Source organism: Bombyx mandarina, chromosome 06 (assembly GCF_030267445.1).
Source record: "Bombyx mandarina strain Sakado chromosome 06, ASM3026744v2".
Lineage (NCBI taxonomy): Eukaryota > Metazoa > Arthropoda > Insecta > Lepidoptera > Bombycidae > Bombyx > Bombyx mandarina.
In genome coordinates, this window is record NC_143213.1 from 14990751 (window position 1) to 15015430 (window position 24680).

General features: G+C 40.0%; 2 protein-coding genes across 5 annotated transcripts in view; one reads left to right on the forward strand and one right to left on the reverse strand.

Annotated features, from left to right (window-relative positions):
• LOC114253480 (WD repeat-containing protein 44) overlaps positions 1–13199 on the forward strand; it is a 25882-nt gene extending 12683 nt beyond the window's left edge. For 2 of the 4 annotated variants that reach the window (XM_028188366.2, XM_028188369.2), the window contains 8 exons: positions 1171–1287; positions 2496–2573; positions 3115–3316; positions 4103–4234; positions 4952–5341; positions 6297–6893; positions 7278–7414; positions 8433–13199. In XM_028188366.2, coding sequence (XP_028044167.2) covers positions 1171–1287; positions 2496–2573; positions 3115–3316; positions 4103–4234; positions 4952–5341; positions 6297–6893; positions 7278–7414; positions 8433–8463 — 1684 coding nt within the window. In that variant the 3' untranslated portion in view covers positions 8464–13199. Of the gene's footprint in view, positions 1–1170; positions 1288–2495; positions 2574–3114; positions 3317–4102; positions 4235–4951; positions 5342–6296; positions 6894–7277; positions 7419–8432 lie in introns of those variants that run through there. The other 2 variants (XM_028188367.2, XM_028188368.2) reach the window with 2 other exon arrangements.
• A 1387-nt stretch (positions 13200–14586) lies between these two features.
• Positions 14587–24674, reverse strand: Cnb (centriole duplication and spindle assembly protein centrobin). The gene is made up of 9 exons (XM_028188442.2): positions 23232–24674; positions 22166–22399; positions 21440–21694; positions 20805–21008; positions 19869–20095; positions 18123–18225; positions 17129–17246; positions 15725–15885; positions 14587–15190 (listed from the first exon to the last, which is right to left on the reverse strand). The coding sequence occupies exons 1-9, from the start codon at positions 24495–24497 to the stop codon at positions 15038–15040; spliced, it is 2721 nt and encodes a 906-aa protein (XP_028044243.2). The 5' UTR covers positions 24498–24674; the 3' UTR covers positions 14587–15037.
• Between the last annotated feature and the right edge of the window lie 6 nt (positions 24675–24680).

A 24680-nucleotide genomic window follows, 5' to 3' on the forward strand; every position in this document is an offset into this window, starting at 1 on the left:
CATTTGAGGTTATGTTGCGTTCAGAAATATTTGTTAAAAAAACGAGTGCTCAGGTGATGTGGCTTTGGCGAGTGGCAACATCAATTGAGCAATCGATGTATTTCGCTAAAAGAAAAAATACATATAACTAAACTTATCAAAATCCCAAAGAAACCAAATCATGCTAAATAAAGTATTTTCGTGTAGGTACCTTATTGTTCACATAAAGTATAGACTACGATTACCTGAAACAACGTACAATACTTTATTATAAAGTACGGGTGGCAACCCTAGGAGTCGTAGACATGATTAAAAACAGTTTCACGGTGTAGTCTTTCTTCATTCAACTTATCGTATCCGACTTTTGTACGACTTTACACTCTCCGATTTCACGGAAGAATAACCTTATGACTGTTTTTTAATTAATATCGTATCCGTTTTGTTTGGTTTTCAATTGCTAATGGAAGTTGTTTGTCGCTAGTGGAGCAATGTACAATGTATGATGTGTTATCATACATAATTTATGTTTATTTGTTTATTTTTTGTTTTTATGTTGTCGCCTAGTAGGCGAGTTTTATTCCTTAAACAAAATGCTAAGGAGCGTTGGTTTTCTAGGTTGGTAATATTTTGACAGTTTTGTGATTGCTATTCCGGCATTTTTCTAAAAGCTTTGACATGTCAAAGCCCTGACTTTTAGTTGATTGACTGTCTCGAAAGCACATTTCCGATGTAGTCAGCTCGCTACCCTCATATGTTGATTCCACCTCAAATTCTGGAGCTTGTAATTCCTTTAAGCTTTACTTAAAGCCTCATGTCGCGACGGGATCCATTGATCAGAGCCATCTTTCAGTCTTCCCATTGGTAATTTCAATTCTTCAGGCACGCTTCCAATGAAAAAAAATAATAATATACTTACTTTCAAACAAATCGACGCCTTCAGAACTGATGAATAGTTTGATGTGTTACATTTTATTGTAGACCCATTATTTTCTGCTTTCATTCTAAATTAATATACGCTTTTGGCTAAAGTTCACTTAAGGTCACCTTGAACGAAGGCCGAAAGCCATTTCACTAGAACGTGGTTTGTTTATCAACTTGTCAATGGATTTCAAACTGAAATCCAACATGTATCATGCCATAAGTATTTTCAATCATAAATCTACCGCGTGTACTAGTTACCTTTCTCCGCAGGGAGACAGATGAAGAAAGCGAAAGCGTTATTCCGGGCGGAGCCGACGACGAAAGCAAAGAGACGAAACGCGAATCAACAGACAGACAGACAACCGGCATCAAGAGAAAAACTGAAAAGTAAGTTCTTAGCATAACAGTCAGTTCATGTTTAATATATTGGTTTTGATACTTTACAGATACACGACCCGTTCTTTTTTTATTGCCCTCGTGGGTAGACGATCATACGGCCCACCTGATGATGAGTGGTTAACGTCGCCCGTGGACGTCAGCAATGCCGGGGGAAGAGCCAATCCCCCGTACGTTCAAAATAATGCTGAACGGTGCGAGTTATAAATTTCAAAGGGCACAACAATGTAACAATAACGATTAGTATTATATGGAGAAACAGTAAATTTAGAGAAATTAATTATTATTTTTTTGCAAACCGTACTGTCGACAGCACTGAAATGACCATAATACTACGTAGTCACCTGTCTTTATATTCCTGCGTAGCTTGTTATGCAGGAAAAAAATACTTTTCTGCGTGTTGAGTATATTTGTTAGTGGTCGGGCAACCCATTGAGTTTGTCGTCGGAACTTCTTAGTGGATCGCGATTCAGATCCGGCGGTAGATTTTACGAAGCACCGCCTTCGCTAGAATCAGTTTTAGCTAATTCTCTCAGGTTAAGCTCAGCCAGTGTGTAGCTGGAATAGTCCCTTAGCCTCCCAGCCACTAGGTAGGGGAAGAAAGAGGAGGGGGCGCTCGAGTAAGTACCCTCTACGGCTACGCAGCCGACTTGACGTTTGGGACAACCGTTACACAATGAAATTGAGACTACGACCTCATGCCTCAAAAGTGGGTGGCGCTGGGATATCTATAGGCTCCGACAGTCACTTTACTTGTCTTTACTGGCGTCTTGAATTCATTCGTCCGTCTAAGCAAAAAAAAACACCACTTTCCTTCCTTCCTAATAGTAATTCTAGGTTATAATTTCAAATGTTTTTGTTTTGTCTGTGTTATAATGTAAACATATCGGAAAGAAAATAAAAGGGCCCTGATTCTGCCGATATTTTATCAGTGGCCGAACTACCGATTCCGAATGGGCGGTAAAGTCACGAGAAACTCTCCGTAAAGCCTCTGTGTTGAGAGGTGATAAGGTTGTGTTTTGAGTGTTTTATATTTTACACTGGCAAATATATTTAAAATAGTAGAAACATGGCAGTAACTGGCCGTAAGGCTATACATGCAAAGAGTATTATTATGATGCTATACAAATAAATCGAACACTCTTTACACTTGAAAACAGAAATATTGTATGTGGTTTTTTTTTTAAAACCTAATTCAGGTTAATAATGAACGATATAGTGAAAAGTCACTCGCAGGACAACATTAACAGGAGACTGAAACAGGACGTGAACATGAGGTGAAATTGCGTTTGGAGTTCGTTGACATTAATAAGGCGTGGTGTTGTTTGAGTGCTTCCTTCGTTATTTGCTTGATGGTTGGTTTATAACGAGAATTAACATATTTGTGAATCGAAATTTGTATGATACGTGAACAGAAGTGTTCGCTCAGCAAGTGTTGGCGCTGAAGCTATTGTTGAATTGTGTACTACTATTGAATTAAAGTTGATTTATTATGCAAATATGCGTGTGTGTGTTGCGTGCCCGCGTCAGAAGTTACACTTCTGTGAATGAATATTATTTATTTATGATACAAGAATATTTTGTAATTCGTACATACAAATATTTACCCCCATATTTTGCGTTCGTTGCAAGTTACCATTCTTTCTACCGAGCTAAACATTACACTTCAAAGAGGAACATTGCAAATATAACAAAATTGCGTATGCATGCAACATAATAAGCTTAGTTAGAGGTTAAACTTCTATAACCGAAAATAGTTCGGAAGGCTAAAGTATTAAACTCGAATCTTATAACTCCAGTTTCTCTTCATTATTTTAGGTTAAAACGTTTCTTCGGGAGCACGATGAAGAAAACCGTGGACGCGGCCAAGTCGTTGGCGCAGGAGGTGTCGCACGCGCGGCACAAGGAGGACGTGGCGGACATAGCGGACGACGTCCGCGGCGAGCACAACATCAAGCTGAAGGCCTCCAACTCGCACAAGGGACCCTACGACTTCGACGGCTGCGTGCGTCATGTACAGGTACGTGCCTCTACCCCAGCCGCCCAGCGAGCCATGGAAATGGTAGTGCGAGGTACAGGAGGAAGAGGTCGACCGAAGAAGACATGGATGGAGTGTGTGAATGACGATATGAGAGAGAGAGAGAGGAATGAGTGTTGAGATGACGGCTGATAGAAGAGAATGAAATAAAAAAATCCCCTGTACCGACCTTAACTTTTTTAAATTTTTTTTATTGCTTCGATGGGTGGACGATATCACAGCCCACCTGGTGTTAAGTGGTTACTGGAGCCCATAGACATCTACGACGTAAATGCGCCATCCCTCATGAGATAGAAGGTCTCAGTATAGTTACAACGGCTGCCCCACCCTTTAAACCGAAACCCATTATTGCCTCACGGCAGAAATAGCTGGGGTAGAAATAGGAATGGTGCCTACCCGTGCGTACTCACAAGAGGTCCTACCACCAGTAAATACGCAAATTATAATTTTGCGGGTTTGATATTTATTACACGATGTTATTCCTTCACCGTGGAAGTCAATCGTGAACATTTGTTGAATACGTATTTCATTAGAAAAATTGGTACCCGCCTGCGGAATTCGAACACCGGTGCATCGCTACATACGAATGCACCAGACGTCTTAACCTTTAGGCCACGACGACTATACGATAGGTCAATACATTGCAACCTCACTCCACATGCATGATAAGCTAACCTCAGCCGGCACGTGACTTGTTTGTTGATGTCGCGGTTCCCGGTGAGCCGCGGACAAGTAGAATGAGTTGTGGGTACTTGTCGGCGCGCGCAGGAGATGGGGTCGGGGCACTGCGGCGCGGTGTGGTGCTGCAAGTTCAGCGTGTGCGGGCGCCTGCTGGCCACGGCCGGCCAGGACCGCCTGCTGCGCGTGTGGGCCACCAGGGACGCGCACCACATGTTCCAGGTCTCCAACCCCCACCCACCACACACCACATTATATTCAATATTATCAAAATTTATAATAAAACTTTAAAAAGTAAAAATGGAAAGTCATTGACTAGCATGATGAATAATTGCTTTTGCTTCTTAGGACTTTTTGGCGGGAACGCGAGGAGTGAAGTTGTGTGATTTGTTTTATTTTGTCTATTTAGTGTTTCTTCAGGTCTCAATCTGTAATAACGGTGGTTTATTAACTGTTCAATCGTGTAATTATCTGTGAAAGTGCACAAATTTGGGAAAATGAAACAAAGCCGCGTGTGTGAAAATAAATTGCGCATTGTGGGAAAATGAAACAAGGACGTCACTTCTCGGGATCCTCCAAAAAATCCACTGAAAAAATCTCAGTAAATGACCACCATTTTACTGAGATTATATTTTCATCCCATATAATTTCATCTCATTTCATTTAATTTCATCCCAGTTGATTAATGTCTCAAATTAATCATCTTCATTTTATTTCACTCCATATTATCTATTTTCATAAAAATAAGAATAAAAATTAAAATAAGACATAACTTAAAGGTCTTAGTTACCAGGTCATAAAATCCCTTAAAAAAAGTTTGTTTCTTAATTGTGTTTTAAAAAAATTACTAGATACGAGATTCATTAATTTGCTATAAAGTATCGAATGCCAAATTATAAATAGCACATTAATTTGAAGCAGAATAATATTGGTAAGCAGGACATGCGGACGAAATACAACGCGGAACAGAAGTCGTCCCCCACCCCCTCGCAAGAGTCCCTGGCGTCTTTGGCCCCCCTAGCGCCGCCCCCCGCCCCCGAGGACGCCCCCCTTGGCCCCTCCGCCCCTTTCTGTCCCAAACCGTTCTGCGTCTACTCCGGTCACACCTCCGACCTGCTGGACGTGTCCTGGTCGAAGAACTACTTCATCCTGTCCAGCTCCATGGACAAGACGGTCAGGCTGTGGCACATCTCCCGGGGGGAGTGCCTGTGCTGCTTCCAGCACATTGACTTCGTCACGGCAATTGTGTTCCATCCCAGAGACGACAGGTACTTCCTGTCGGGCAGTCTGGACGGGAAGCTGAGGCTGTGGGATATACCTGATAAAAAGGTTTGTTCTTATGTATTTTTCCCAATGTTTTTGAATTATTTTAAAACCTCTGAAGTGTTAGGTCAAATTAAACCACCCGCACAGTTTTTAAAAACACTTTCAGTTTTATAGTCTTATATTATATTAAAGAACAAACACATAGAAGGGGAAGAGGAAACAAATAAACAGACTTCAACTATAAGCTAAAATTAAAGTTAAGCAAGACTATGCGCAAGCACTGCGAAGCGGGTTAGCGGGTAAAATCATACGAGTATCCGACGGCAAGACAGTTTACGGACTGCTGGTGAAGTGCGCGCGCGGGGGCCACCCGTAGCGCTTGCGCACGGTGCGTCATTGCTGACTATATACAAAGAATGTTTGTCCCAAAAAACAGACAATATTAAAAATCAATATAATTTTTACATATAATAATTCTACATCTAATATAATTTGAAAATTATTATAAACAAAGTCAAACTTATAATATAGTAATACATAGTTACACTACACCTCCCTTTCTCTTTGTTTTTGTACCGTATGTTCCATGGGGAGTGCCCTGAGGAATTGTTTGAGATGATCCCTTCATCTCCTTTTTATCATCGCACCTCCCGCCATCGGAGCAGAGTTCATGCATATTATCTGGAACCGCTGCGTTCATCGACAGTGCATTTCCAGAGGTCTTTTTTGCCACGCACCATCCGGCTGTGGAATGAGTTCCCCTCCACGGTGTTTCCCGAGCACTATGACATGTCCTTCTTCAAAAACGGCTTGCGGAGAGTGGTAGATAGCGGCTTGGTTCTGCCCCTGGCATTGCTGAAGTCCATGGGCGATTGTAATCACTCACCATCAGGTGGGCCGTAAGCTCGTCTGCCTACAAGGGAAAAAAAAGTTCACTTTGTTTCCTTTAATTAGCAACGTCAGATAGAGTTATGAGACCAGTTAAAAGTCAGTCATATAACATTGGTGCCCGGGGCAGGTGGCGGTCTGGAACGAGGTGGACGGCAAGACGAAGCTCATCACGGCCGCCAACTTCTGCCAGAACGGCAAGTTCGCCGTCGTGGGCACGTACGACGGCCGCTGCATCTTCTACACCACCGACCAGCTCAAGTACCACACGCAGATCGACGTGCGCTCGACCAGGGGCAAGAACTCCACCGGCCGCAAGATCAGCGGCATCGAGCCCATGCCCAACGACGACAAGATCCTCGTCACGTCCAACGACAGCAGGATCCGGCTGTACGACCTGCGCGACCTCAACCTCTCGTGCAAGTACAAGGGCTACGTGAACGTGTCGAGCCAGATCAAGGCGTCGTTCTCGCACGACGGCAAGTACATCGTGAGCGGCTCGGAGAACCAGTGCATCTACATCTGGAAGACGCACCACGACTACTCCAAGTTCACGTCGGTGCGGCGCGACCGGAACGACTTCTGGGAGGGGATCAAGGCTCACAACGCGGTGGTCACGTGCGCCGTGTTCGCGCCCAACCCCGACCACATGATCCGCATGATCAACGAGCGGGAGCACGAGCTCAGGCTGGCCGGCGACGCGCCCGACCAGGAGGACGACCGTCTGGTGAGTACTCGTGAGCCTGCCCTGCGTTTCTGTATCTCGATAGGAAACGACAGTCTATTAAATTTTCATTGGTCTGTAAGGTCTTATAAAAGTAAAGACAACAGAACGATGTCTTAACTCGAAATCTCAAAAACGGCCATTCTTCCAACACAATTGAAACTTTGTTTGTTATTGTTATTTCATAACACTTTCAGCCATATAACAGCTGTCTCGCTCTTTGAACCGTTCGACGGCAAACAGCGCCCCTAGCGGCAAATGCAGGCAAACGTCCCAACTCCATATAAACTTGAGTTAACTTTTAAGCTATCGAGAACGTTAAAAAACTCGCACTAATCACACCGGTTCCCCTTCGTTTCTGAGAGCGCGTGTGTTTGCGTCCCGCAGAAGGGGCGCGAGACGGGGCTGGTGTCGTCCTCGCAGCCGGGCCACGTGCTGGTGAGCGCGGACTTCAACGGCTGCATCAAAGTGTTCGTGCACAAGGCCAAGCCCAAGCACAGCTCCCTCCCAGCCTCCGCGCTCGCGTGAGTACCCGCTGTCTGCTGTACCACAACCAGACCAGCAACTACTTCCAAACGACACTCGTGTCGTGGCGTGCTACCTCTTAGACAGGACATAATAATAGGACCTACAACGACTGTACATAGACCAAGACAGTGACTCGACAGGGATTCGAAAACAAATGGAACGAGGGCGGACCTGTCTGGTGACAGGCAGTGTTCCCAATGCCTTCCTAAAACACGTACGAACCGGATAGACAAACGAACAAACCGTTCAAATTGGATTTGTATTAACTACATCCTGTAGATGTGTTGAAAGTGTCGATGTTAAATGCAACAACATAATATCGATGGGGAAAAGCTATTTGGTTTAAGCGAAGTTTTTGCAACTATACACGAGAACCATTTAAAGATTAAATTTTGGAAGAAAATATCATAACCTTAACTAATACAGATAATATAATTCTTGATACTAATACCAAATAAAACGGACCTTTAATCTATACTATATATATATGTATATTTATTTATTTTTTGCTTGGACGCGCTAATCTCAGGAAGTACTGGTCCGATTTGAAAAATTCTTTCAGTGTTAGATAGCCCATTTATCGAGGAAGGCTATAGGCTATATAATATCACGCTAAGACCAATACAAGCGGAGCACCAATAAAGAATGTTTCAGAATTGGGGTTTTTTCCCTTTTCAGAGCTTCCGCTGCCTGCGCTGCAGAAACGATTAAAGTTTCGCTAAAATAGTGTATGACAGAATTGTTCCCCTTTAAAAGATCTAAAAAAAAGTCCGCCACAGCGTATGTCTATATGTTAAGGTTGGCTCGCTATAACGTTTTTTATGCTGACCAAAATAAAGCATTATTTATTGACGAAGTCGCGGGCAAAAGCTAGTTACAAAAATAAATGTCGCGTGTTATGCAAAATGACGCTTAAACCAAATAGCATTTTATACCACGATATATTTCACAATTCCTTAGCGTGTAATTTGATTACACTTACAACTTCAATAAAACATCATTTTCTTTATTTAGAAATGGAAAGTCGAGCAGTCGAGCCAGTTGAAGACTCCAGTAAGTATCACACAACACAACACCCTGTATAACTAAACAACGGGAATTCAAGAAGGATCTACTCTTTGGGCTTTGACATAAGGTTGAAATTACGAACGTGGGATTTTTTTAAATGCAACTGTACGCATCATCGAGAAGCAGATCAATATATCGGTAACCTCCAAGTATTAAGATACTGTAGTACCGTGAATGTCAGCTAAAGATTATTTATATGTATATACATGTCCTACAAACATGTAATGTTACAAAAACAGTCAGTTCTGAGTCTGGGCCTTATGTACTGACGACAGAACAGTGAGCTTAGTGCGATTTTTTTTACTTTTCGATCGCGTTATAGTTAACTCAAATTTGTATGGAGTTGGACAGCGTTCCTACGTTTGCCGCTAGGGACGCTGTTCCAACTGTGGCCGCTCGGTATACACGATGTACTACAATAAATATTTATATGCTTTAACATGCTCTAACTCTCTTAAACACCTACTAACGTCTATCGGAAATAAGCAATCACGATCGTCAATATCCCGAGCGTCAACATCGACGCGTCCTTCCCCCAACCCGCCCGGCCTCCCCCTCGCTCCCCCCGCACGCGCTGCATACACACATCTCAGATACTTTTGGCAGTTTATGTGAAAACAAAAAAAATGCGCGTGCAACTTGGTGCACGTGAATGAAGTGAAACTTCTTTTTCGATGTGTAGTATTGTGGTTTTTTTTATTTTTCGTCCTTAAATCAACTTGCTATTGTAATAGGGAATGCTGTGTACAAGAGATGCGACATCTTCAACATTTGTATGTTATATATATTTTAAATTATAGATAGAAAAATACATATATGTATTATTAATATACATATATTATTATTATATTTATTTAAATACTTCATTAAAATATTGGTCGCTACTCGTTGCTATCGCACGCGCTGGCCTGTAACAGGTATACTAGGCGCGTGCGTTCGAGTGCCACGCATTCACTCTCGCTCTGTCTCTTTCTATCCCCCCTCCCCAGGTGCGTTGAACATTGAACGCAACCTTGTTGGAAGTCGCATTAGAAGTTTCACTTCAAAATATTTCAATTTTTTCTAGAATGTTTATATATCTTTTACAGCTTCAACTTATTAGTTGCATAACGTTGTGTTCGGTTTATATTTTAATGGAGTATTATATAATTTACACGTAATTTCGAGAATTTTTCATTATTCTATTGATAATTGCGAAAACAAAATCAGTTTCGCGTGTGGTACGTTTGGGATGACTTGTGACAGTCATTTTTATGACCCATAAAATAAACCCTTACTAGCCAGTATGCGATAAGTTTGTCGGAGCTTAAAGAGGACACATACACACATACAAAGCTGAAGTATCAAATGTACTATAGCATTAATTAACTACGCCGATACATTATCATTCTTGGTTTAACGTCACGTAAAGATGGTCGATAGAATTGGCTTCGTTTATAATGTTATAAAAGTATGGAAATTATTTGTTTTGTTATGTCTTTTATTATTATTATTATTATTTAGGTATTTGTATAAATTACTTAAACGCAAGGAAATATTAAATTTTGTTTTTCTAATTAAGTTTGAACTTTAAATACATTTATTTGATTAATGAAATCGAAAGAATCCATTAAATATTTTTGTACAGATTAGATAATAGTTACGAAACATCACATCATTATGAATAGAAAGCTTAGTTATATATGGAATAATGGATGTTACACTGAGCCGTTTTATTACTAAGAGCCATTATTAATTATTACCGCATTCACTTTTTGTTTTAACTTTAGAAAGTTTGATAAGTTTTCAACTTTTGTTCGTGCAGCCGTGTTGTTGAAAGCGATCCGATTCGTTTATTACGTCAATGTGAATTTTTACATTGAAGAGTTTAGTCGGTGAGGTCAGGGTCGACGACAGCGCGCAATGGTCAGCGTTGCCCACTGAGTTTCTCGCCGGATCTTCTCAGTGGGTCGCGTTTCCGACCCGGTGGTAGATTCTGCGAAGCGCGGCTCTTGCTAGGGCCAGTGTTAGCAACGTCGTCAGGTTTGAGCCCCGTGAGCTCACCTACTAGTTAAGGTTACTCTGAAGTAGCCTCTCAAAGCTATGAGTTTAGGTAGGAAATAAAAAATAAATAAAAATGCTTAGCGCTCGTGGCAGACGTACAGTTGCGTCCGTATGCATCGTGTATGTTTCATTTACAATTAGTTTCAAACACAAACGCAAAGAAAAAAGTCAGATACTAGAATCCGAATGGTATTTTAGACTGTTTTCTGTTAGTTTTTTTATTGCTTAGGTGGGTGGTCGAGCTCACAGCCCACCTGGTGTTAAGTGGTTACTCGAGCCCATAGACATCTACAACGTAAAAGCGCCACCCACCTTGAGATGTAAGTTCTAAGGTCTCAGTATAGTTACAACGGCTGCCCCACCCTTCAAACCGAAACGCATTACTGCTTCACGGCAGAAACAGGCAGGGTGGTGGTACCTACCCGCGCGGACTCACAAGAGGTCCTACCACCAGTAAAAAGTAGTTCTTTTATTTGAGCATTTTCCCTAGAGTTGTGTAGTTCGTGATCACGCGAAGATCTTGGCGCGGTTCGGCATTATACCGCTCTCTCGATCTTGGCATTAACTTCGGCGAGGCTCTCGAAAGCAACTTATAATTTCATTTTCACCATAAACCATTATCCATTATATCCATTTAAACATAATAATGAACATCACACTGTATACACGTTATAAAAGAATATAAGTTTTAACTATAAGTATTAGTTCAATATAATAATATGTATTTGTTATTAACAATTGTGCAATCATTCGTAATGGTAGGTACCTTAAAATTTTATATACAATAATGTAAAAGTTTCAAACAATAGAGCTTGAACTATTATTTTTTCGTAATATTATTAGAAGAACAGATTATGATCTATACAGGGTGTACGGAAATAGTCTTCAAAATCGAAATACACAAGTGTAAGTGTCGGTAATGCCTAGTGCAATGGTTTTAAAAATCTTCATCGAACATAGCATTACTAAGGTCGCATGTCACGTAATACAATTCGTAGGGTCGTGGGAAATGAAATGTTTTTCAAAATATATATGCTGGCAAAATCAATGCCAAAGGCGTTGAAGCCAAATTTATTTATAATAGTACATTGTGCACCAAGGGAGAAAAGTAGGACATTTCCTCCCGCGTGTAAAAACGCGGGATGAGATGTCCTTTTTTTTCCCGCGGTGCACATACTATTTTTTCTCCTACTAGGCCGAAAGTTCGTGGAGTACCGAGCCCAGGGGCGAAGCCCTGGCAGGGGGTAGGGGGCGGAGCCCCCCATACTCATAAAAAAACCATTTAACTGGTTTTTAATTTTTAAATAAACTACTACTAATTGAATAAGAACTGTCTGATGAACTCATCTTTGTTTAATACTTCACTATTAAATTTTATTACCTTTTGTTTATTTCACTTTTACACTAAACATAATATTGCAAATTACCCGAGCACAACAATGGCGGAGAATTTTAGGTGCGTGAGAGCAGACGTAGACACTAACGCGCATATGCGCACTTGTCAGTACCCAGGGAGGAAAAGTTACACCTTCTTCCCTGTACAGCGGGAGGAAAAGTTACACCTTCTTCCGTGTACAGCGGGAAGAAAAGTTACACCTTCTTCCCTGTACAGCGGGAGGAAAAGTTACACCTTCTTCCGTGTACAGCGGGAGGAAAAGTTACACCTTCTTCCGTGTACAGCGGGAGGAAAAGTTACACCTTCTTCCGTGTACAGCGGGAAGAAAAGTTACACCTTCTTCCGTGTACAGCGGGAGGAAAAGTTACACCTTCTTCCCTGTACAGCGGGAGGAAAAGTTACACCTTCTTCCCTGTACAGCGGGAGGAAAAATTACACCTTCTTCCCTGTACAGCGGGAGGAAAAGTTACACCTTCTTCCCTGTACAGCGGGAGGAAAAGTTACACCTTCTTCCCTGTACAGCGGGAGGAAAACCGAACTTTCGGCGTAGGTAGGAGAAAAAATATATATGTGAACTCATTAAAATGAGAAGGTTTATATAAAAATTAGAGGCTTAAGCAATATTGCTTCTATCGAGTTTTAACAGACGACCGTTTCCATTATTAATAGAAGTTTAGTGATATATAAATAGACGTAATTTACCGGAATCCGAATATAAAAAAGTTTGCATATTGAGTTCGTTTAAAAAAGACATTTGCGACGAGCAGATCCGACGCCAGCCATATACACTTTTAAATCTCGCGAAGAACAATATTTGTTCGTTTATGTTAGAATAACAGTTTATACTGCACTATGACTACTTGAACCACACCCTGTATAGTGAGTCGGGTCACTGTCCTCTGTGGTGGTCAGCGCGAGGGTCCGCGTGGGGCGGCTGAGTCAACAGATTCTCGGGTCTGACCCGTGTACTGATGACCTGGATCAGCTTACTTCTACACCACTGGTGCTCGTGACCGCAAGCTGTGTTTTCATTAATATTTACTTATGTATTGTTATTTGGCACGTGTAATATTTAATGTATAGTAATTAATGTAATATATGTGGATTGTTATTTTATTTTTTTTGTGTAAATTGTCTTCTTTTATACTCCTGCCGGAGTTAGTTTGGATTGTATAAAGTATTTAGCTAAGTGATCTAAAAGATGCCATTGTAATCATGTTGAAAATATATTTTTATTTCGCATTTAATCTTAATAAATAGTTATTTTTTATCGATATTGTTTTTTATTTGTTCATATTTAAATACCAATCTGTTGGTCGTATTTGTGTGACTGCTTAGATAAGTGGTCGGCAACCCGCGACTCTTTGACTCTTTGGCTAAGACTGCAAAATGTTTATGTTCACGCACGGAATATTATTTTGCCTACCTACTTATTATCTTGCCTCGTAAGAGACTAGTAAACATTTTCGAAACGCAAGGATATAAAAATGTGTTTAAAAAATAACTTTGAATAAATTTAAATTGTGTGTTATCTTTAATTGGCTTTTTTGAATGCAAGTCTTGCGGACCACTGTCTTAGCTTAAGAGTTGGGAGTGGAGAATGTTTGTGAAAATTTAACGTATTTTGTATAATATTTATAAACTTCAAAGACACATCTGTAGAACGTCGGTTAAAGACAGCTGTGATGTGGTTATCAGTTGTTCTGCCCGAGATTTGAGGATCATCAAATATTTATGGGGACGTCAAAATATTTGTATATACATACATGCAAAATAAGGGTACCAAATGTTGCATTACATCAACACCGCTACAGAGAATTATTCCGAAAACTTTTTTTTAATATTATTAAAAAAAAAAAAAACGAAACTTTCACATTTTTTTCTTAATTACCAACTACAAAATTTAACCCGATGAAATATTCAGTGTGTAATAATTGAGTTAACAACACTGAAATTTACTTCGCATAAAAGAAGCATGATACAAATTTTTCCAAGATAAAAATTTCAAGCGATGGCTTTTGGTAGTGTTTGATGGCCGTGGTAAGGTCACCAGTGCCGGGCGGCATAATAACGAGTCCGTAATTGGATGTACAGTTTATTTCCAATCACAGATAGTATAGCAATATTTAGAAGGAGAAATTACGGAGTACAGAAGGCACAGATAAAGCAGTAGCAACTTCAAACACAATAATATAAAATAGACGAAAGCAATAAATCGTAACGAAGCAAAAGAGTACGCGTAAGTCGAGGAGTGACACAGTCTTAGCGTAGCGTTGATCAAACCCGACTGTGTGCGAGCGGCGGCCGAGTCGTGGCGCAGGCGACGACCAGTACGTACGCAGCTATACATAGTCGGGGTCTTTGCCGCATACTAGCGGTTGCGCCCGACTATGCTTGTGTAAATAATATAATTTTGAGTAGTGTTGTGAATGTATGATTGTTTGGCGTATTTATGTACTGTATGAGAGTGTGTTATAGAATACGTAATTAAATATGATATAATATTAAATATTGAGTAGGTATGCAACGTAAATTAATAAATAATATGAACTAATATACATAAATATAGTAGAAACACCTACAGGCTTAATGTTATCGAAACATCGGGAATATAATGACGTGACGCGGTGAAAATGAAAATGAACTTCAAAATAATCCAAGTCATATTTAAAAAATATATATTTTATCCAATAACAACTTACAAACAACGCTGCGTCGGGAATGTAATCGCATAACAGTACAGCTAATACAAAAACATAAATATATATATTTATATCTTAATTTTTACATTTATTTACATTAACACACAAAAGTATATGAATATCAAAAAACTATTTCTGTGAGTGTCGGCGGGTGATCCGTATGTAACAGAATCGTAAACAAAGTGTGTCCATGTATGATCGCTCCCCACCATGTTGCGAGTTAACTTCAATTTGACATTTAGTTTTATTTAAAGAAATTCCTTACTAGTTAATTGACTTTAGTAACTATTTATTAACTAGTCGATTTATCAAAAAGTTTGTGCGATGAATATCAATTGTGTTGACAACCGTTTAACATATGGCATTCGAACACTGACGTCACTGTACAATCAATGAGAGTGTAGTGGCAGTCACGCCTTCCAGGGGGGCTTACTCCCGAGGCATCGCTTGGCGCTCCTGTCCCTCCTGTCGAGGCGCTCCGGGCGGTCGCTGGTGGGCTGCTCCTCGTCCGCGGGAGGCGCGGGGGGCGGCGCCTCCTCTGCACTCGGAGGTTTCACCAACAACTGGAATATTCGAACAATTTTTTTTTATGATTGAGGGATCATTGTTGGTCTGGAGGCCTTTCCAGTTTCACCAGGACAGGTGGGTGATACCTGAGCGCCTCCACAAGAGACCTAACAACTCAAAAGCAGCTGCTTCGCGAATGCATCTACTACCAAATCGGAACCCCCTGAGAAGATCTGGCGAGTAACTCGGCAAAGAGTTCGACGAGTATGTCTATATTGGACGACGGTCAGGTGAAGAGTCTGGTTCGAGCATTCTCCGGGTGCTATCAGTCATCATCGGGCGCTAGAACTGACTGATTGCCCTTTTAAAGCGAACTCAGACGCAATCTGAAGCCCGTCATTGGCTATGACGCAACTATGAGTTTCGTGTAATAAGTCCGAAGTTTTTTTACGTTCTCGATAGCGTAAAAGTTAACCCAAATTTGTATGGAGTTGCAACGTTTGCCTACGTTTGCCGCTAAGGGCGCTGTTACAACTCCATACAAATTTTAAATTCAGTTTAACTTTTTGACTTATAAAAACTAAACTCACCATTTTGATGTAATGTTGAAGTTCCTCTTCACTGAGTCCTTCGAAGTTGAACTCGTCTGAGTGTTTCCTTGTGGGTGGGTCCTTCTGTCGCGCGAGGCCGCGGTCCGTCACGGAGGACATCGACAGCGGAGGGACAACGTCCTGTGGTAGCGGTGTTGATGCTAAAACAAATTATTATTATTATTGTTGTTAAGGTTGGTTTTTTTTCCTTCCTATGCTGATAGCCTTGAGAGACTATATCATTTTCTCGCATTAAAACTGCATAATCTCAAAACTTACTAATTTTACAAGAGAGTGCTTTAAAGGTTTAACACGTAATATTTTTAATATTAATCATCTTTGCAACATTGATTTTTTATTTTTACCAGTTACATTATCTGTCTTTTAAAGTAAGATAAAATTATGTATTAATTTTGTTAATAGTAGTCAAAACATAGGTAAACGAAAAAAAAAACTAAAACTAAACTACGCTCTTTTGACAGTATTTATGAGAAAAATATACTAGTTATACCAAATGATTCCGCATGTTAACTCAATTTCGAATATTTTAGGAAATTGTTACAAGTATAATGCGAAAAGACGATATCAGTTTCGCCCTAACGTGTGTAAGTGAGCTCCCGGGGCTCAAACCGGAGTGTTGCTAACACTGACCCTAGCAAGAGCAGTGCTTCGCTGAATCTATCACCGGATCGGAAAGGCGGCCCAATGAGAAGATCCGCCGAGAAACTTAGTGGGCTGTGTCTATGGGTTAGTTCGCTCGTCGAGCCCTTCGTCGCAAGCGACGGGTTCGACGAGGACGGTGACCGGTGCTTGTCGTACCTAAAAGCACCAATAAACTTGTACAGATTTACATTGTTATTAGTAAAATCGATCACGCTTCACTGTGTGTGCGTCGACCGCAACTCTATCAAGTTCGGATCGGATCAACGATTCAGGAATAAATACCGAACAAATATCGGATTACATTTAATTATATCGAAGGGTGAAAGGTTATTTGGTTTAACCGACATTTCGCTAACACGCGAAGGTAAACGTCGCGTGTTAGCGTCGTGCGACGAGTTTTACATTATTTACAATTTAAATTTATTAAAATTTATTTTCTATTTTTTAGTGAATTTTATATAAAGCGTGTTTTTTTAGATTCTTTCAAGTATTACTTATTTTTCATTTTTTGGTTGAATTTTAATTTTTTATTTTTTTTATTAAATGTTGGATTGTCATCGGTCCTCGATAAATCTACAAAGTTTGAATCGTTTAAAGTGGGTCAAAGTCGCGTGTCTAAAGGAGTCAGTTACAAACATACATACAAGTGAAGCTAATATAAAGCGTGTAAAAACTCCTAGAGATCGTATCACTTGTGTTCGGAGACATTGCTAAGTGTGGGGGCTGCGTGGGAAGGTGTACCGAGGTCGTGGTGCGGGGCGGCCAGTATGCGGAGCGCGTGCCTCCAGTGCGCCTGCAGGGCGGCGTGCAGACGGGCCGCCGTCTCGCCGCGCCGCCGCCGCTGACACTCCACCTTACTCTGCGACAACAAGCGACGCCGTGAGGGCGGTAGTCTCTCTTGTGAGTCCGCGCGGGTAGGTACCACCACCCTGCCTATTTCTGCCGTGAAGCAGTAAGTAATGCATTCCGGTTTGAAGGGTGGGGCAGCCGTTGTAACTATACTTAGACCTTAGAACTTATATCTTAAGGTGGGTGGCGCATTTACGTTGTAGATATCTATGGGCTCCGGTAACCATTTAACACCAGGTGAGCTGTGAGCTCGTCCACCCATCTAAGAAAAGAAAAAAAAACGTGTGGCACTCGGGTACTGCCGCGGTAAAGCTATTTATTGCAAAGCATTTTTTATCAACTTATGCAATTAAACAATAATAATTGAATATTAAAACAATAATAAAAATAAGACCACGCTATATTTATAAACATTAACAAAAGCAAAACATTAACTATCCCCTTCACACTCATAAGCTAGACCGCGTGAGAGAGAGATGGGCAGACTTTTCATGATGCGCATGCAGTGTGACGTCACGCCGCGCGCTTATTCACAAACACTACACAAGCGCAACATGTGAATGTGTTGAACGCAAGCTACATGGTAGGCGGAGTGGGGGTGTCAGGTTATTTTCGTTACGGAATTTCTTGATTCAGTCGCTGCGCTCAAGGCCCGCGATAGAAGCTATGCAATAGCTTAAAACAGCATCCTGTGCGTAGTGCGATAGTTCTACTGTGAGGACTACTGTATCCTGATCTAGGGGATGGCTTTTTTGCTAACGATACGGTCTACCGGTATAGTTTAACAGACTAGCATGAGGTCGCACTACCTCTCGACCCTCGGCGGGTTGCCGCAGCAGATATCAGCAGGACAAAGCTCTAGTAAAGATAACAATTGATACGAAACCTCTAACAACCCTAGTTTCTCCGCGGCCTGCGCCAGTTGCAGACGGTACAATTTGATCTCCTCTCTCTGCTTCTCTTCTAAGACGTTGATCTCCAATTTATGCCTGAAAAAAACATCTGCACGTTGACGAGAAAAACCTTTTTAATACGCTTTTACTAGCTTCATGCCGGCCACTCACATGCGCGCGAACGTTACATAGATGCTAACGTTGGACAGATGCCATAGCGGGACACATGCTCATATTTTCAGCATGATTGCAGATTAAATACAAATGAGTATATTTGAAATTTCCGTAAAAGATAAGTTAATTAGTTGTCCACGTGCACAGCGAGTGAAAAGACGTCAACTGTTTAATGATGCGCAATTATGAGGATGTGGGGCTTCGAGTTGGAAGATTCACTTGTGTAATGAACATGGTAGAAAAGCTGCCATATTTCTTAGGTAATTTAATAAAATATGACATTCTATTAGTTTTTCCAACATTAGAACACTTACTAGATGGGCCAAGCTATCTTTAATGTAAAGATTTTTTTTATTGCCGTATAGGCAGACGAGCATACGGCCCACCTGATGGTGAGTGGTTAACGTCGCTCATGGACGTCAGCAATGCCAGAGGCAGAGCCAAGCCGCTGCCTAGCTAGATACAGTCAGCATTAGTGAATGGCAAATTTCCCAAAAACATCACCACATATATGCATGGCTATAAATAAATCTATATATTAATAGGTACATGAAGCAAAAACTTTGTATCCCTTTTTACGAAAATTGCACAGGAGTATGAAATTTCCCAGACTTATAGAGAATTTAGTGAGTGCAGAATGCCAATATTTTTTTAATTATGCATTAATAATACATTAAATCAATAAAATAAAAACATTACACACACTACCTTGCATTTGACACACACACACATATGTTTACTTTATTGTCAAGCTTTTGTTGCATAGTCTGTGGTCAAATTGAGAATAGGTTATTATTATTAATTATTAAAGTTCATACTTATAATTTCAATTAATTATAGTCGAATTTCGACTACTGCGGGAACACTATAGTAGAATTATTTTGTCCGTGCAGTTTGGGTCATAAAAAATCGGAGCGGTGAAGCGAGTATTTCGCTCTCTCGTCCACTCACGAGCCTTATGGACGGGCATAGTGATACGCATTATTGTTGTCGATAAGCGTTATCGATAGTGTATTTAGTTTTGTCATTTTGTGGGCTAGTGATAAAAATCAAAGAAAAATCACTAATCGAACACTTACACCACATATCAGCAAGTTAACGAGAACGGCAAAAATTAACACTTTGTAACTTTTCGGGATCTTTTCTTATTTCAGTGAAAAATTTTAACACATTGTTGATAACAACACGTGCAAATATTATTTTGAATAAATTCTGCCGTTTGAGTAGCCATTGTGTCACTAAAGAAATTCAAAGAACGAATGCATAAAAACACATTTCTCTTCGACATAATATACTATAATTTGCAGGTAACTACAAATGACTCATAACATAACAATGTCTCAGCACTCTTCGTATACCACCCCGCTGTACCTGCCTTCGATGACTCGTTTGTTTTTATCGATAATGGCGTTGCGCCCGCGCAACATGCTCACCGCCCTAGCCGGGCTATGTTTTATGACCCAAACTGCACGGACAAAATAATTCTACTATAGTATATTTAAATACACAATAACACTACAAGGCATAAGCCACTACTATAGCTAGGGATCATTTAATTTACTCACTGCTCTTCTATCCTTAATATTTGCTTGTTAAAACTATCCACAATGTTGTTCTCCTTTAGCCTCGCATCGTTCTCCATCTCCCTCTCTGCTCGGTCGAGCTGCTCTTGAAACTCCTGCAGCTTGGCCAGCACGGCGTCTTCAAGCTGCTTCTGGTAATGACATTTCAGCTCGTTCTTTTGCAGTTCTAAATGCTGGCGTAACGTTTTCACCTCGTTGTCTAAAAAATCCTGAAAGTGTAATTTTGTTTTAAAATATGTTTAGAAGACAAGAGAGATCCTCAGAAGATGAAATCATATAGGACTATAGGTTACTTAAGTATAACATTATTAAGGTAAGATTGTGTACTTATGGACTTTTTGGCGGGAACGCGAGGAGTGAAGTTGTGTGATTTTGTCTATTTAGTGTTTCTTCAGGTTTAAATGTGTAATAATGGTGGTTTATTAACTGTTTAATATCTGTGAAAGTGCACAAATGTGGGAAAATAAAACAAAGCCACCGGACGTAACTTTTCGGGATCCTCCAAAAAGTCCACTGAAAAAATCTTAGTAAATGACCACCATTTTACTGAGATTATATTTCATCCCATATCATCTCAATTCATTTCATTTAATTTCATCCCAGTTGATTGGTGTCTCAAATTAATCATCTTCATTTCATTTCACTCCATAATATCATTTTTTATAAAAATATGAATAATATAAACTAAAATCAGACATGACTTAAAGGTCTCAGTTACCAGGTAATAAAATATCTTTAAAAAAAAATGTGTACTTATGTAATAAAGTTATATACAGGGTCATGTCGGAATGAAGACTGCGAAGTATTAAAATAATTTGCGGTTCATAATTATATTTTTAGATAATCTTTTAAAAATATATCTAATATATATATTTATAAGAAGATTGAAATTAAATCTTGAATTAGTTAAGTACTTACACACTTCTTCAAAACTTCACTGCACTGGTTCTGTTTCTCACAGAGCTGCTGCTCGATCACTGCACAGCGTGATCTCTCTTCGTTCACTTTGCTTTTGAGCAGATCTCGTTCTTGAGCTAGTAGCAATGTCTCATCATTGACACTCTGTATTCGTTTGTTGAGTTCTGTTATGTTTGATTTTGTGGAGTCATGGGCTAATTTTTCCTGTAAAAAAAGTCAACAACAATAATAGTCACTCGACACCTTTTTTCCACGCAATAATGGCCATTATGCCACATCCATGCAACACTGGTTATCAACATTTATCACTGGTGGTAGGACCTCTTGAGAGACCCGCACGGGTAGGTACCACCACCCCGCCTATTTCCGCCGTGAAGCAGTAATGCGTTTCGGTTCGAAGGGTGGGGTAGCCATTGTAACTATACTGAGACCTTAGAAGTTATGTCTCCGGGTGGGTGGCGCATTTATGTTGTGAATGTCTATGGGCTCCAGTAACCACTTAACATCAGGTGGGCTGTGAGCTCGTCACTCCATCTAAGCAAAAAAAAAAACAGAAAATTAATAATATTACACCTCAAGTATCCACATTAAAACAGTTATTATTCCCTGCACATAAATACTAAAATAGTGTATACCTTCTCCAAAGCTTCCTCTAAATTCTTAACACAATCCGTCAACTGCTTGTTTAGTCTCATGACAGTATCATAATTCTCCTTCAAGACGTCAATTTCTTTATCCTTATTGCCGAGCATGACATTCATGTTATCTAGCTCAGTGTTGAGTTGTTCTTCTAGAGACTTCTTTTCGTTTTGGAGCTGTTTACATTTATCTTGATAGTCATGTGCTAAGTCTAATGTTTTGTATAACTCTGATTCAAAATGTGATGTTTTCTGGAAGTTATGACTGTTAACTTAGTTTTTTTTTGTAACAAATTTAAGATTTAGTTTCAGAGTTATGTAATGTGTGCTCATAAATTCTCACTACTGGCAGCTTGTTGGCAGCATTTGAAGGGCATAGACAATGGCTGCATTAGCGTAAGCTAGCTGCATATCACTGGTGATAGTGGTACTGGTGGTAGGACCTCTTGTGAGTCCGCACGGGTAGGTATCACCACCCTGCCTATTTCTGCCGTGAAGCAGTAATGCGTTTCGGTTCGAAGGGTGGGGGCAGCCTATGTAACTATACTGAGACCTTAGAACTTATATCTCAAGGTGGGTAGCGCGTTCACGTTGTAGATGTCTATGAGCTCCATTAACCACTTGACACCAGGTGGGCTGTGAGATAGTCCACCCGATCAGTCAGCATTAAAAAATCGATATTATTACATTTATAGCCAAATATTATCATTATCTAATTCTGACCTTTTGAGCATCATCAGCAACGACTCTAAAATTTTCTACTTCACAGATCATCTTTTCTAACGCTTTCCGGTGTCTGTCCTCAGCTCTGTCAAGGCTGTTGGTTAGTCGGATCCAGGCCTCACGTAATTTAGATATAGCAGCATCTTTTGCACGATCCACTTTCATTGCCACTGCTAATTTTTCTTGCTGATCGAGTAGTTTCTTCTGTAACTGTTGAATCATTGCTTCACAGTGCTGAGGAAGATTGAAATAAATAAATTATATCTGTCCTCCATTTATTATTTTTTACATGTTTGGGATTAGCTGGACCCATGCTGATTTTAATAAAAGAATTATATATTATGTCCAGTAACCACTTAGACCAATTTCATTATTTTATTGTAAAAGTACTCAAAATAATTACTTGAAATTCCCAACAGAAGAGAGAGAGAGAGATGTCTATTGTAAAATCTCACCAATGGCCTGGCCACCAGGTTTTTTTATTTTGTGTTTTATTATTATAAAAATTTACAGTAAAATTTTGATTTTCAAATTGTTTATTTTTTATTGCCCTCGTTGGCAGATGAGCATACGGCCCAACTGATGGTGAGTGGTTACCGTCGTCCATGGTATTCAGCAATGCCAGAGGCAGAGCCAAGCTGCTACCTACTACCTAGAATTACTGTACTCATCCACATTTTTTGCACATACCAAAAACACATACAGGGTAATGTGTTTCAAAATTCACTAAGTTCACAATGCAAATGAAGTTCCCTATACATGAGCTTCATTTTCATTAATGACAAAAGAACGAACCGACTATCCATCTAAGTTCATTTTTTTGTCATATATTTTATGTACATATTAGAACGGTCAATTTATTCCTAGTCATCTAGTTCGTGTCCATCTTTTAGGAAGGCATTAAAAGTACTGCTACATTCCATTTCTCTCTTTGTTTCTTTTTGAATTCTTGTCAAATCTCTGCTTTAGTCTGTGTCTAATGGTTGTAGGTCTTATGTCCTGTCAAAGACGTTGCACACCACGGTATTAACAAAGTGCTTTTAACAGAATGAATAGAATCACCTACCTCCCTTTTTAGTCTTTCTTCTTCCAGCTTTATAATATCCACTTTATCACCTCTGTTGTACCCTGTAGTCCTTTCTGCCTTATCACCCCACAACTCACTCAAACTCAACAAATCTGAGTCGATGGTATCAATATATTTATTCTGTATGAACTTTAAGCTTTCTCTGTTTTCTCCAAAAGGTCTCATTTCAGGTAATTTGAGCTCCTGGTTTGAAGATGCGGAGTAGCTATCTGTAGCACCTGGTTTATTTTTACTGTAACTTGCCTTATATTGTTCTAAGACTCTTGATGCTCTGTCATATATTTTATTGGAGGAAGGCTGAAAACTATTGTATGTCGTTTGCTGCTTGTTTGGTGTTGATGTAGGCTGAAACTCTTTGTCGAAATTTAATTTCCGTGCACTAGGTGACTTTGTCTGGACAGTATTTGAGACTTCATTACTAGTGTTGGAGTTCTCATAGCTTTTGACTGTGTTTTTTGAACTTGAAGGTGACTGTTCGGAATTAGTTGGCAAGTTGTTTTTAACCAAATAAATATATTTATCTAAAACACTACTGGAGACCACGCGTCCGCTGGGCAGTTTGATTTCTTCATTTGAATCTAGTTTTTGTGAAAGGTAATCACTTGTAGCTTTTATCACATTTTCAGTGCACAAAGTCATTTCATGACTCTTGTATTTGGACTCGGGACTTTCATATGATTCTACTTTTGTTAAAAACTCGTCAATTTCATTGAGTAATAGTTTATCATTGGTTTTACTAGGAGTTGATACAATACTACTGATATCCCCATCCATGCTTTGAATTTCGTGGATGTCGAGATATTTGACATCAGGAGTAGATTCTGTCGTTAATTTTAAAGGTGGCACGTTTCTTCCTGCGGTATTAATTGAGTCTAAACTAGTCAAAGATCGCTCTCTTTGCCTACCACGTTTAGGTACTTTTCGTCGCCGCCGACGAGGGAAAGTGAAGCAATTTCTGTTTAAGCTACGACTATCAAAGCTGTCTGTACTTATCCAGGTTGTGTTTCGTCTTGAACGAGACTCAATTGTAGAAATATCACTGCTAATTTCCAAGTTTTCTAACCGTGATTCCAAAGTGTGAACTTGTGTAACTAATTTGTCGAGAACCTGTGCTGTACACGATAAAGGTTTATGTACGACCGTTCTAGAAGATTTCAGGAGGGAATCTTCGGATTCTGAACTCTCAACGAGGAAGAAATTCGGCGGTATCAATAAAAGTACGTCCGTGTCGTCAGTATCACTCATTACAGAAAATGGACGGGTCTCTGTCGTACGAAATAGAAGCCATAATACGTGTATTGTACTGTGTTATAAAGATAAGTTCAAATAAGTAAACACTAAATTGAGTTTTACTCCGAAACAATCAGATTCAAACCGTTGCTATGTTTGGATTTATATCATGTCACATATCAACATTGAACAACTGTC

What these genes read in the sequence shown, in the direction of transcription:
- Cnb (XM_028188442.2), bottom strand. Translation starts at nt 24,497, where the DNA reads ATGAGTGATACTGACGACACGGACGTACTTTTATTGATACCGCCGAAT. An exon ending in GTGAAGTTTTGAAGAAGTGT is followed by an intron (nt 20,096 to 20,804) that starts GTAAGTACTTAA and finishes TTACACTTTCAG; the next exon opens with GATTTTTTAGACAACGAGGT. An exon ending in TTCAACATTACATCAAAATG is followed by an intron (nt 15,191 to 15,724) that starts GTGAGTTTAGTT and finishes CGAATATTCCAG; the next exon opens with TTGTTGGTGAAACCTCCGAG.